Source organism: Gopherus flavomarginatus, chromosome 14, assembly GCF_025201925.1.
Source record: "Gopherus flavomarginatus isolate rGopFla2 chromosome 14, rGopFla2.mat.asm, whole genome shotgun sequence".
Taxonomy (NCBI): Eukaryota; Metazoa; Chordata; order Testudines; family Testudinidae; genus Gopherus; species Gopherus flavomarginatus.
The window spans coordinates 20403167-20415538 of NC_066630.1; the positions used below are offsets into that span (position 1 = coordinate 20403167).

Below are 12372 nucleotides of genomic sequence, written 5' to 3' on the forward strand. Positions count from 1 at the left end.
TCCAGAATTTTCTGAGCAAAAAAGAAACAGAGGAAAGAGTTAATGTAGTGATTGCCAGCAGAAATAGGATACTGCTATCAAATGCACGAGTTTAAGAAGAAAAATAATTCAGCTTGTGTTTTGTAACATCTTTAGCTACAGAAAAAAAAAAGTTTGGCACATAGTTTAACCTGATGGGTTATCAATAGAGTGTTAGAGATGCCAATTCCAACTCACAAAGTTTTGCCACAGAATTTTATCAATTCTACAGTTTTTGAGGGAGAAATATACAATAAAGCTATTTTCATTAGGGAAAAGAAATAAAACCCAACCTCATGTCTATACCGAAACCTTGCAAAACTACACTGGTGAAAACTATTTATTAATCTTTTTTGCTAATCTGACAAAGCCAAAAATCTGAGTGGCGCGTACACACTAAACAGCTCTCAGGGTCTATAGCATGCTTCTGTCACTTGGCAAAGTTTCTCAGTGAATAAATGAGAGAAAAAGGCAAGTCCATTACTTTCCATGCCATCATTTTTGTCAAAGAGAGCCTCGTGTTAACTAAATTAAACTTACAGGAACATTATTAGTCTTGTTAGTTACCACAGTAATAGGTTAAACAGCATAGAAAACTTACAGGAATTCTTTATGAAGAAGCAGCTTTCTGGTATCTCCATCACAGCCATGTTGTAAATTCTGTTTGATGGTCTTCAGCTCTATGGTGATATCCTGTGTTATATGGATTTATAATGTACACATACCTGTAATGGTTTTAGTATTCTCAGAAATGCAGTATGTCAAGCTACTGAGAGAACTACAGATATGGGGTGGGGAAAGGAAGGAGGGGAATTTCTCTTGTTTTGTTCTATGTAGCAATAGGGCAGTAAAGCACAAAACTGGCCATGAGGGGGTGGGACAAGGGGTGGGGTGGTATGGTCCAGTTATATGCGAATGTAATTTCTTATCAAACCTCCTAATTCTTCAATTAGGAACCTACCTCGTGCCATATTCATATCCATCCCATTGGTGACGTTTGTGTATACATTCACCAATATTGCATATTTCACTGCCATGTCACCTCAAGAGCTCTTGTCCTCCAATGCTGTGGCAGTAGTAAGTAAACCATTCCATGGATGTCTAAAATATACTTTAATTTCAGTTCTGTGCTATGCAGTGTATTTCAGTTTCTCTGCCTTCTGTTGCTTTAGACATTTGGTGAAAAGTTACTGGGCTATTTTTCCTGGGTTATGCCAGTCTCAGTGGCCTTATCTACATTTGGAGGAATAAATGGATACCTTTTTACCTCATCAAGGTTAGCTGGAGTGCAATTTTATGAACATTGTCTAATTTGGGGAGGGGATGTTTTAATGTAATTTGCTGCAACAATGCTAGCTAAACATTTTATGTGTTATAGAATGATCTCAGTGTTGGGCACATTAGATGCATTAAATTATGAATTGTTCCATTTCAGTCAGCAGATATCATACTGAATAGCAGGATCTCCTGCAAAAGAGCCCTTATGATCTACTGGAAATGTCTGCAGGTGTGATGGAATGATTTGTACTAAGAATAAAACATTGGTTACATATTTAGACAATGTAATTTTACAATAAAGTTTCAGTAGCTACAAGCTAAATTATGCTTAGTTCAAAAAGTAGATTGAAGAAATGAGGGTTATAGGACCAAATTCCATTCTCAGTGACATGGACATAAATCCAAAGTAAACCCATTCATTTGAAGGGAAGTTTACACTGGCGTAATTGGAACTAGAATCTTGCCTATAGTCTATTACATTTTTTAATTTAATAGAAATATGAGTTCTGTAAAGAAAATAAAATACAAACATCTGTCAGGAAAGAGATAACAATACAGCTCTTCAGTGCCTTAGCCAAGTCATGCACCTTCGTGCTCTCAAAATGTGGTGAGACCTGACAAACCAGACGACATTTAAAAACATACAACAATTCATAACAATTTATTTAAAAAAATAAAACCTTGAGAGATACTGGGCCTGATCCAAAGCCCATTAGTCATTGGAAAGACTGTTGATTTAGGCTCTATCGTAGATATTTATATGGCTCCCATCCCCAGAGACTCTGAGAGCCCACAATTTTTAATGTATTTATCCTCAAAACATCCCTGTGAGGTAGGGCAGTTCTATTAGCCCTTTATTTAATGAGCCAGATTGAGACTAAGGCCCAGATCCTCCTCAAAGGTACATGGGCTACTAATGTCCAAATACCTTTTGAGGATCTGAGCCTAAATGACTTGCCCAAGGCACACAGGAAGCGTGTGGTAAAACAGGAAATTGAACCCTCGTCTCCAAAGTATCAGACTAGCACCCTAGCGACTAGAAAATCCTTCCACTCAGGGACTCCCATAGGCTTTGAATTAAGCCAATTAAGACTGATGAAACAATACAGCTAAGTGTTGGAATAACTTGTATACTGAATGTTCCTATTCTGCTTCCCAGGTTATGTTTTTCTGGAGCTCGTGAAGGTCACTTGCCCAGCTTGCTTGCTATGATTCACGTTAAACACTGCACCCCAATCCCTGCCCTTCTAGTGTGTGTAAGTTTTACTTTTTCTGTCACATTTCATCTGCTTAAACAGGAGTGCAATTTAGAAAAATCTTTGTTTGCAAACTGAAATGCTTAATTTAAGAAATTGTGAGCCCTTTTACTGATTCTGTTAGTTCAGTGCAAATGTTTAATGTGGAGAAAATCTCCCTGTAGTCAATGCTAATTCCACTCCACAGGGTTAGTTTAGAGCTTGCTGCCAAGCTAATAGCCATAGTGGGCTCCAGGTACAGGGCTAAATGCTACTCGTTCAGTAAAACGATATGCTTTGTGCAGTGTTACATTGATGCTCTGTAGTGATAACTTGAGCTTCTGGAGAATAAGGTTGTCTCCCCTTTACATTGGCCCTGTAAAGAAAGTGAGTAGAGAAGATCAACATAACAGATCCAAAAGAAGCATATACCAGCTGAACACATTGAGTAAAACAAGGGGGACACCCAATTACATTAAAAAGCTACTTTAAAAGGTAGAAAGGAAGGATTTAGATTTGTTTCTTGGTTTGGTTTTTTACACAATCTAAACTTATCTTATAGCAGTGAGTTCCACAAGTTGTTACTCAGATTGAGTTGTTACCAAGGTGGTGGGGTTGAGCCCAGCATTTGGTCTTAAAACTGTGCATAGTCATCTTGTAAGAAAAAGAGGGAGAATTATTACACACCCTCAACTCTCTCTTACTCCACGACACATCAAGGGGATCAAGGCCACTTCCTTCCAGAGTTTAGTAGGAGTCTAAAAGGTTGTAGTAAGACTAAAATGTGCAGTTATATTTTATTTTACATTCCTCATGCTTCAATAACTGCTAGCATGAAAATTCCCTCACAGGCACATTGGCTGAAATCTTGGCCCCACTGCAGCTAGTAAGAGGCTTTTGCATTGCAGTGGTAGTCAACTGACTTCAGTGCAGCCAGGATTTACACCCATAGGTGATGTTATTCTCCCAGTGTGTGGCTAGCTATAGCTGTAGTGCTATCACAGCCCAGCATTATATTTTTCTCAGTAACCGTTCTGCATAGTTTGTTTATATAAAATCATGATCTGGCCGAAAGGTGGCAGTGCCCTGGCATCTTTCCTGCCCATACAAACCCACATAACTCAATGTCTGGAATCTTTTCTGGTTGAGCTGCACTACACAATCTGTGCGGTGTGTAAAACCAGGAAGATTCAGCTCCAGTATGGACTCACATTGGGCAGCCGAGCTGTGGTGATGCAGATGAAGCAAAGTCCCTTTGTCCATAAAATATATCAGCTCAAATAACATGCTGAGTGTCAGTGACTATCACTTTGTGCTAGCTAGAGCATAAGCAAGCTCCCTGTGCAGAGCAGAACTGGCAAATCAAACAAGTGCCAGCTACTCAGTTTGTAGAGAACATTCCCTTTAAATTACTGTGCAAATTACAGAACCAACACTGCATATGACTGAATCATTCAGTGGCAGGGGTTTATTTTACATCTCAGGATGTACTAATGTTGCTCTGAAATATTCATTTCTGTATAAATAGTAATATAAAAGTAATATACTATACACAGTTACAACAGCAAATTATGTCAGACTTTAGGCAAATCTAATTAATGCATCAGGACTTTTTTAACAAATCATAGCCTGTGCATTAAGGTAGACCTAGTTAAGGTCTCAGAAGATTATCATGTTTTTGCTGTTCCTTTCCAAAATCGGGTGTTTAAACAAGGTGGCCATTAATTTAAAGTGAATGGGGTTCAAACCATTTAAAAGTCTATTTACTGGGGTGCACAGCTCAGTAAATTCAGATCGTGGAAGCTGCTTCACCTGAGGTTTTCAAAAGGAGGCTGGATAGCCATCTGTCTTGGATGGTTTAGACACAGCAAATCCTGCACCTTGGCAGAGGATTGGACTAGATGACCTTTGCGGTCACTTCTATGATTCCATGATTCTGGATGCTATCACATTAGGGTGACCATATTTCCCAAAGGCTGGGGCTGGCATTGCTGCTCGCTCAAGCCTTGCCCGCCCCACACTAGAGCCCTGCCTCCCCCGCTGTGTGGAGCTAGCATTGCTGCTCACCGCCACCACCCGCACATGTTCCTTTGTGCCCCACTTTCTTGACTAAAGTGGGAATTTGTCCTGTTTGCTCTTGCCAGCTGATCAAGTTAGCAAAAGCAAATGGGACAAAATGCCCACTTTTACCAAAAAAGTCGGGACGGCTGGGACAGGGCTTTAAAAAGGGACTGTCCTGGCCAAAACAGGATGTACAGTCACCCTATGTCACACGTTTTGAAACTTTTCCCAAGCATTATGCATGGCACTGTTGTCCACCAGGATAGTCATCAGAGGAAACAGTATGGCACACAAGCAACACTCTCCACTCTAAAAACTCAAGAAAGTATTTGAAGGGGAAATGGGGGCCAATCAATTTGGCAACAGGGTCATTTGATCAGGATTATGCTGGAGACAAATCCCTATATAGTGAACACAAGATCTGATTGCCTTAGTGTCACCTACACCTGAGATCCCATCAGCCTAAGGGGCTTTGCCACAAACCAGCTAATCAAAGAGAGTACCTACAGCAAATCAGATGGAGGTATTACATGACATTGACAAAATATTATGCTCTTCTATTTTAAACCTTTTCAAGTCACCAGCTTCAGGATGAAAGTCCACAAGGTCTCGAGATCCCCTTAGGGATTCACATGAGCAGCTGCGGAGTGGTGAGACACTTGGATCTCTAGCATTATTTGCTGGTGTCAGTGGCACATGAGAGCCACCCACCTTCAGGGGTATTACCACAAACCAGCTAGTCATGGGAATCAGGAATCTGAGCAGGGAGAAGGCTCACAATAATGGACAGCAAAATCACGAGAAGTTCTAGGATCCCACCTTGGGATCTGCAGGTGCTCAGATTCTGGAATTTAGTGGATGATACTTTATAGTTTTGGGTCATTTGTATGACAGTTACACTGCATATGGATGAATGATTATTATAGTTTTTGAACACAGCACTGTCACAGAATACATATGAGTTTTGATGAATACAGGTAAAAATGTGATCAAAAGATGTTTGAAAAACCTAAGTTTAGTGAGGAATAATTACCTAAATTGGGTCCCATTCTGCAATCTTCTGAGCATCCTTAACTCCTGGCTAATGTCAGTGGAAAGTGAGGCACTCAAGACCTCTCAGGATCAGGCCCATAAACAGTACGCCAGCTCTATTAGCATTAATAATGTTATTCACAAACAAAGCAAGTACAAATAAGCAAGCTGATACATGGAAATTTCCACCTGCCAGTTTCTAAGCAGTAGTAATGCAAAAAAGATTAATGATCTAGGTCATTTTCAGTGTGTCCCAGTGGCTGGGAAAACAGAAAAGAAAAGCTAAAGCTTTTATTCTTTATACTATATACGGGTCACCTAGAAAAAAGAAATGTACTAACCACAGAATGTTTGTCTACAAGAAACCCATCCTTTCCCATAACAGGCAACTTTAATTTTGCCAGAAGTCCTGTCATAGAGTTTAGCAGCTTTTAAAAACACACATAACAGAAATTGGTGGAATGAAGCCATTAAAAGCATGTACAGTAAGTGCTCTGTTCTCCAGTGTAGTTACACCTGCAGCACTTAGGATCAATCCTGTGCCCTCTGACGTCCACGATTAAAAACTCCATTGATTTCATTAGGAAGCAAGGACAAACTTCAATTCAAGGGGGAAGTTTTGGTGATTAAAGTTAGTGAGTTACAGAAAGCTTCTGCCTGGGAATAAAGCTTACACCAGTTTAGATCCTATAGCATTCTCCAGTTAAAAATCAGTCAGCTTAATTGGTCTTACTGTTCATTAGCACCCTCTTCCCATTGTGAGCAACCTGATCGTATACATTATGAAGTGCAAACACTAGAAATATGCTGCCTGCAGAGCAGGGGGCATGTGATCAGACCTTTTCTCAAGAGTGTTCATTTTTAACATAGTACATAGTTAATATTGATGCTGTCTATTCTTCAGCTATGGTGCATTGCAGATGTTCTACTGCTTTCTGAACAGAGTATCACAAATTCTGCCTTAAGCCAAGGTTGTTGTAAAAAGCTTTAATATCTGGGTTGTGCTGAGAGTTCAGCCAACAGTGCTCAAGAGACGCAAAGGAATGGAAAACCCCTCAACCACATAGCTGCACCAGGGATGCTACAGGCCCCTTCATGGTTGATGAGCTACACTCCCTGTATCGCTACCCTGAAACTTTTTGCATGCTAGTCCGGAAGGCCCCGTGGATGAGGTTCACAGTGCACAGGTTGCAGACTCATCTTTCCGCATGTTCCCCACCCCCAATGCAGCAGACCATCACTGAAGTTATTCAGAACCCACCATCTCGGTGGCTGTGCAGGGTCAAGCCCAGCGTTTGGCCTTAAAAATGTGCACAGTCATTTTGTAGGAAAAATGGGGAGAACTACACACACCCTGGCTATCTCTTACTCCACGCACATTACCTCTTTGGGTATCCAGGCCACTTCCTTCCACTTCTGGTGTGTCCTCTAGTCATTGTTTGATCTGGGTCATCAAATTTACCCAATGCCAATATCAACAGTAACATTTTCAAAGACAACCTCTTAATTGGCACTCGCAGTTCTGCACATGCAAAGGCTGGTTTGAAGCCCCTTTGAATATTGGGCTTCAAGTACTTGTCAAAGCCATTCATGTTATTAGTGAGGAGAGCTCTGCAAGTATGCACAGGGGTTATTGAATGACCACGACTAGGAGCATCATTTCAGGGAACATTCTCCATGCATTTTTATAAATAGATCTATAGGCACCATTCAATCCTGGGTTTTTGTGGCACCCTTTTTATGTAGTAGACAGACACATAGGAGTCAGTAGCAACACCTAGCATGGGATGTAAATAAAAGGAACTTAATTGCTTGTTGTTGTTTTTAAGCAAGCTTTTCTGGTGATGACTCAAATAAGAATGTGCTTCTCTCTTGTTTAGTGTTTGACCACTATTATCATCATGCTTGTTGGAGACACGTACACATTAATTAATTACGTATCGTTTATTAACTACCTCTGCTATGGAGTGACAATCATAGGCCTGATTGTGTTGCGCTGGAAGAAACCCAAAATCTTCAGACCTATCAAGGTGAACATATTTAAGCCAAATTTCTTAGTCCTATGGTCTTCCGATTAACAATCTAAAGAATATGTCAACGACAGCAAATCCCTCAAATCCCATATCAAACCTTGAAGTACTGTTTATTATTATTCCTGTTGTTTATTATGGCAGTGCCTAGAGGCCCTGTGGTGGGAGGTACTATACAAACACACAGCAAGAGACATGTCTCTGCCAAGTAGTAGTTATAGTCTAAAGAGACAAGGCAGACAAAGGATGGGAGAGGAAACAGAGACACAGCGAGGTGAAGCCTAAACTCACACAGCTGTGTTTTGCCAGAAATAGAAGTAGAAGCCAAGTCTTGTGACTCCCAATCCGTTGCTCGATCCACTAGCCCTCACTGCCTCTCCCCTGTATACCTTGCAGAATGCTGTTACATTTCTGTACGTCTCTTCTCTTCCCTCCCCTCTTAGGTGAATCTCCTTGTTCCAGTCACTTACCTGCTATTTTGGGCATTTCTACTGATCTTCAGTTTCTATTCTGAGCCAGTCGTCTGTGGAATTGGACTAATTATCATATTAACTGGAGTGCCCGTGTTTTTTCTCGGAGTGTACTGGAGAAATAAACCAAAGTGTGTAAATAGGCTAGCCGGTAAGAACACATTATAGTTCATTAATTCAGCCTCACTGTTTGTTCGTGAACATGTAGGAATTTGTTTCAACCTCTCAGGTCTACATTTCTACCAATCCACAAAGGGTCCCAGTGACCGTGTGGCATTCACCAAAACTACCATTAAATTATGCAGCTCTGCGGAGCTCTTTGGACAGGATTTTGCTGATCAAAGTCTTTAGATTTTACCCCAATTATTTACTTCTTGACCACATGAAAGAGAACTTAATGCCAATACACAATATAAAGCTAGAAGCAGGAAAACGTGATGCATATGGCACAAGAGATCATCAGATTTATAACTGAGCATAGGAAAACTGCCTATTGATAAAGAATCCCCTGCCAATTTTTAGACCTTAAACCTGTACACAGAAGAAACTAGGTTTCTCTCAAAGTACAGACATTTCAGTGCTTAATTTTTCAATAAGACATAAGGATGCTAAGGTCAGGCTGTGAAATGCAAATAGAGAAACAGATAAAAATCAACAGACTAGAGAGAGCAAAAAAAAAGAGAGAGAGTGTGGTGAAGAGGTATAGCTATCATGTGACTGTCAGGAAAATACAGAAGAGCACTACTAGCTTACCCGTTCTTCTCTGCAAAGAAGCTGACATCCCATGTGCAAAAGTTCTCTCATTAATACACCACTTTCTAGAATTTAGCAAAGGTTTCAGTGGCTTGTACATTGGGGAAATATTCAAAAAGTAACCTTATTGAAATCATTATTTCATAATGGTATCCAGATAGGGATAGCCTGGGTTCAGTGCCAGGTCCCAGAGAAGTACGCTGAGCCAGTCTGACATACTCCATTCAGCTGGACTATGAGCATTCAGCTGTGCGAAGAGGCAGGAGATGTCAAATTTTATTTTTATGATGCTACAACTTGTTCATTTAGGGTACTGTAATTCTCCCTTTGCATATTTTCTGCCCCTCTTTCACATTGCACATTCCTCCATTCATCCAGCTTGCTTATTTGGCCTGTTCAGCAAAGCACTTGTTCAGGAGTATACCTTTAAGCATGCGAGTAAGTCTCATTGAGCTCAAGTGCTAAATAAATAATAAACCAACACTTAAGTGCTTTGGCAAATCAGACATTAGCTCTATCCCACTCCCACCATACGTTTGTGCCGCTTTTGAATGTGTTCATTCCCCCAGCACGTTACTGATATACATCCCAATGTACGGCCAGACTTCCCACATGCATAAGACAGGAAAGCCAGGATCTACCACTCCAATGAAAATAAATCACACAGCAGTCATACCTCTTAGCTAGAACGAGGTCTTTGAGGTTTAAAAAAAAATTTTTTTTTGCTTTAAGGCTAGGCTGTCCAAAGGAATCTAGAAAGGTTAGGAACCTTCCACCCTATGAAAGTCAGTGGGAATTGTGTGCCTAACTCCCTAAGGGTCCTTTGACTCTCAAGACTCAATGCTTTAGGAAAAAAATTAATTCATCATTTTAACTGGAAAAGAGCAATAATATGGTATGCTGGGGTAAGTCTCACCATACTTGGACTTGCATAAACAGCAGAGCTTTGAATGTATATGTGCTCACATCAGAGATGATTATCTGAGTCCTCTCAAACAATCACATTAACAAAGTGAGTTTGTGTTTTTCACAGAATCCATGACATACTGGGGACAGAAGTTGTGTTTCGTCGTCCACCCTCAGGAGGGAGCTCCAGAAGAGGATGATCTGCCTTTCACTCATTCTCAGCTACCAGGAAGTGAAAAGTCCTTGAAGAAATGAAGCAATCGATGAGACAGAAGTAGTTTTTTGTTTACATGTTGATTTTTGCAAAGAGTTTTTCTTGAAAACAAAAAATATGTTTTTAGAAATTGGATACAGAAGCCCATGAAATGAGCAACACCTTTACAACAGTATTTAGCTCTTAGCTTTTCCTAAAAAAATAAAATAAGGAGCTGGTTATTTATTTCTGACTGTATTTCAGTCAGCAAGGAAGTTTAGTGCAGGTACAGTAAGCTAAGTTCTTCATCACCAATTCCAGCAGCCTTAGGGTTGTACTGTAAAGCAGATTAATCTGGAAATTTCAAGATTGGGGCCTCCTCCAATAGTGAAAATAAAATGGGGAAAGTCAGTGGAATAGGGGAAGCCTGTGGTCCTACTCATGCTCCCACTGGAGTCAGTGACAAAACTCTAATTGATTTCACTGGCACAGGGTCAGACCCCACATGACCCATGTAGTTTTCAAATTACAATCTAAAAAACTCTAATTATGCGAACACTTCTGCAATGAATAACTTTACCCCTGAGGGCAAAGTTACACCCAAGCCTATGTATTTGCAAGTTTGGGTATTGTGACCATTGTTAGAACGAACAGTAAGAGTCTGTCTACACAGCAAAGAAAAACCCACTGCTGCGGTTCGTGGGGCTCGGCTTGGGCTTGTGGGGCTGTTTCATTGCTGTGTAGTCTTCCAGGCTCAGGCTGGAGCCTGGACTCTGACACCGTACATGTGGGAAGGTCCCAGAGCTCAGGCTCCAGCCTGAGCCCAGAAGTCTACACAGCAATAAAACAGCACCACAGCCTGAGCCCTCCGGGATTGAGTCAGCTGGCATGGGCTTTTCTTTGCTGTGTAGACATACCCTAAGAGCTTATCCAGGGTATTTACATAGAATACATTAGAGCTGAATGTATAACTTCTACACTGTATTTGATCATTTTTGTCATCATTCAATTATGTAAAGAAACCATGGAAATTGTGATATGATCTAAAGTAACTTCAGTGTTCAAGCAGTTTTGCAAACAAGGAGTTGGGGTTTGTATTATGAAATCTGAACAGCTGTTATTACAATAACCAGAAAAAAAGGCGGGCGAGGTCATATCTTTTATAATCTGACCAACTTCTTTTGGTGAAAGAGACAAGCTTTCAGATTTTAAAAAATGTATTTAAACAAATTTTAAACTTGGTTAGTCACTTCTTATAGCATATACTTTTTCTTCAAACAGGAATTGCAAGCAATATTTGTGTAAAACAAAAACACCAGCCTCAAGTACCACAATCTTTACGTCTGTACATTTGATGTGCTACTTTAACAAACAAATGCCAATAGAGCAAGTATTGGCTAATCATTGGTGCTTCTAGGACAGGCCATCTATCTGAGGCCTCCTCTACATGGGAAAGTTTCAGTATAACCTAAGGTGTGAATTTAAAAGTGACAGTTATACAAGAACCTCCTCCCCACCCTATGGACACTTATAGTTAGGGCCCTACCAAATTCGTGGCTCATTTTGGTCAATTTCACAGTTATATGATTTCAAAAATCATAAATTTCATGATTTCAGCTATTTAGATCTGAAATTTCATGGTGGTGTAATTGTAGGCATCCTGACCCAAAAAGGAGTTGTAGGGGTTCACAAGGTTATTGTGGGTGGGGGGGTACTGCTACCCTTACTTCTGCATTGCTGCTGATAGCAGTGCTGCCTTCAGAGCTGGGCTCCTGGCCAGCAGACGCTGCTCTCCAGCTGCCCAGCTCTGAAGACAGAGCCGCAGCCAGCAGCAGCACGGAAGTAAGGATGATATGGCCACTCTTTCTTCTGCACTGCTGCCTCCAAAGCTGGGCCCTTGGTCAGCAGCCACCACTCTCTGGCCACCCAGCTCTGAAGGCAGCGGCACAGAAGTGAGGGTGACACGGTATGGTATTGCTATGCTTACTTCTGTGCAGCTGCTGGCGAAACGCTGCCTTCGCTGCTGGGTGCCTGGCCAACAGCTGCTGGTCTGTGGCTGCCCAGCTGTTAAGGCAGCACAGAAGCAGGGGTGACCCCCCTAAAATAACCTTGCGACCCCCCTGCAACTCCCTTTTGGATCAGAACCCCCAATCTGAGAAACGCTGGCCTTCCCCATGAAATCTATATAGTATAGGGTAAAAGTACACAAAAGACCAGATTTCACAGTCCATTATGTGTTTTCATGGCCAGTGAAATTGGTAGGGCCCCACTTATAGTATTAAAAGCTGGGGAAAGAGAGGGTTGGGTTTAGCTTGTTTCTTGGAAAAGGATTTAAGCTAAACCAAAATCACTCATATAGTAGCCACACAGGGGAGTTCAGAGTGATATAACTGGTA

At 41.0% G+C, this 12372-nt stretch overlaps 1 protein-coding gene across 1 annotated transcript in view; it reads left to right on the forward strand.

Moving 5' to 3' along the window:
• Window positions 1-11975, forward strand: part of SLC7A10 (solute carrier family 7 member 10) — a 76290-nt gene extending 64315 nt beyond the window's left edge. The window contains exons 6-11 of the mRNA XM_050922829.1: window positions 972-1095; window positions 1191-1294; window positions 2456-2552; window positions 7505-7654; window positions 8098-8275; window positions 9911-11975. Of these exons, the coding sequence (XP_050778786.1) occupies window positions 972-1095; window positions 1191-1294; window positions 2456-2552; window positions 7505-7654; window positions 8098-8275; window positions 9911-10038 (781 nt within the window). The 3' untranslated portion in view covers window positions 10039-11975. The remainder of the gene's footprint in view (window positions 1-971; window positions 1096-1190; window positions 1295-2455; window positions 2553-7504; window positions 7655-8097; window positions 8276-9910) is intronic.
• Window positions 11976-12372: the final 397 nt, after the last annotated feature.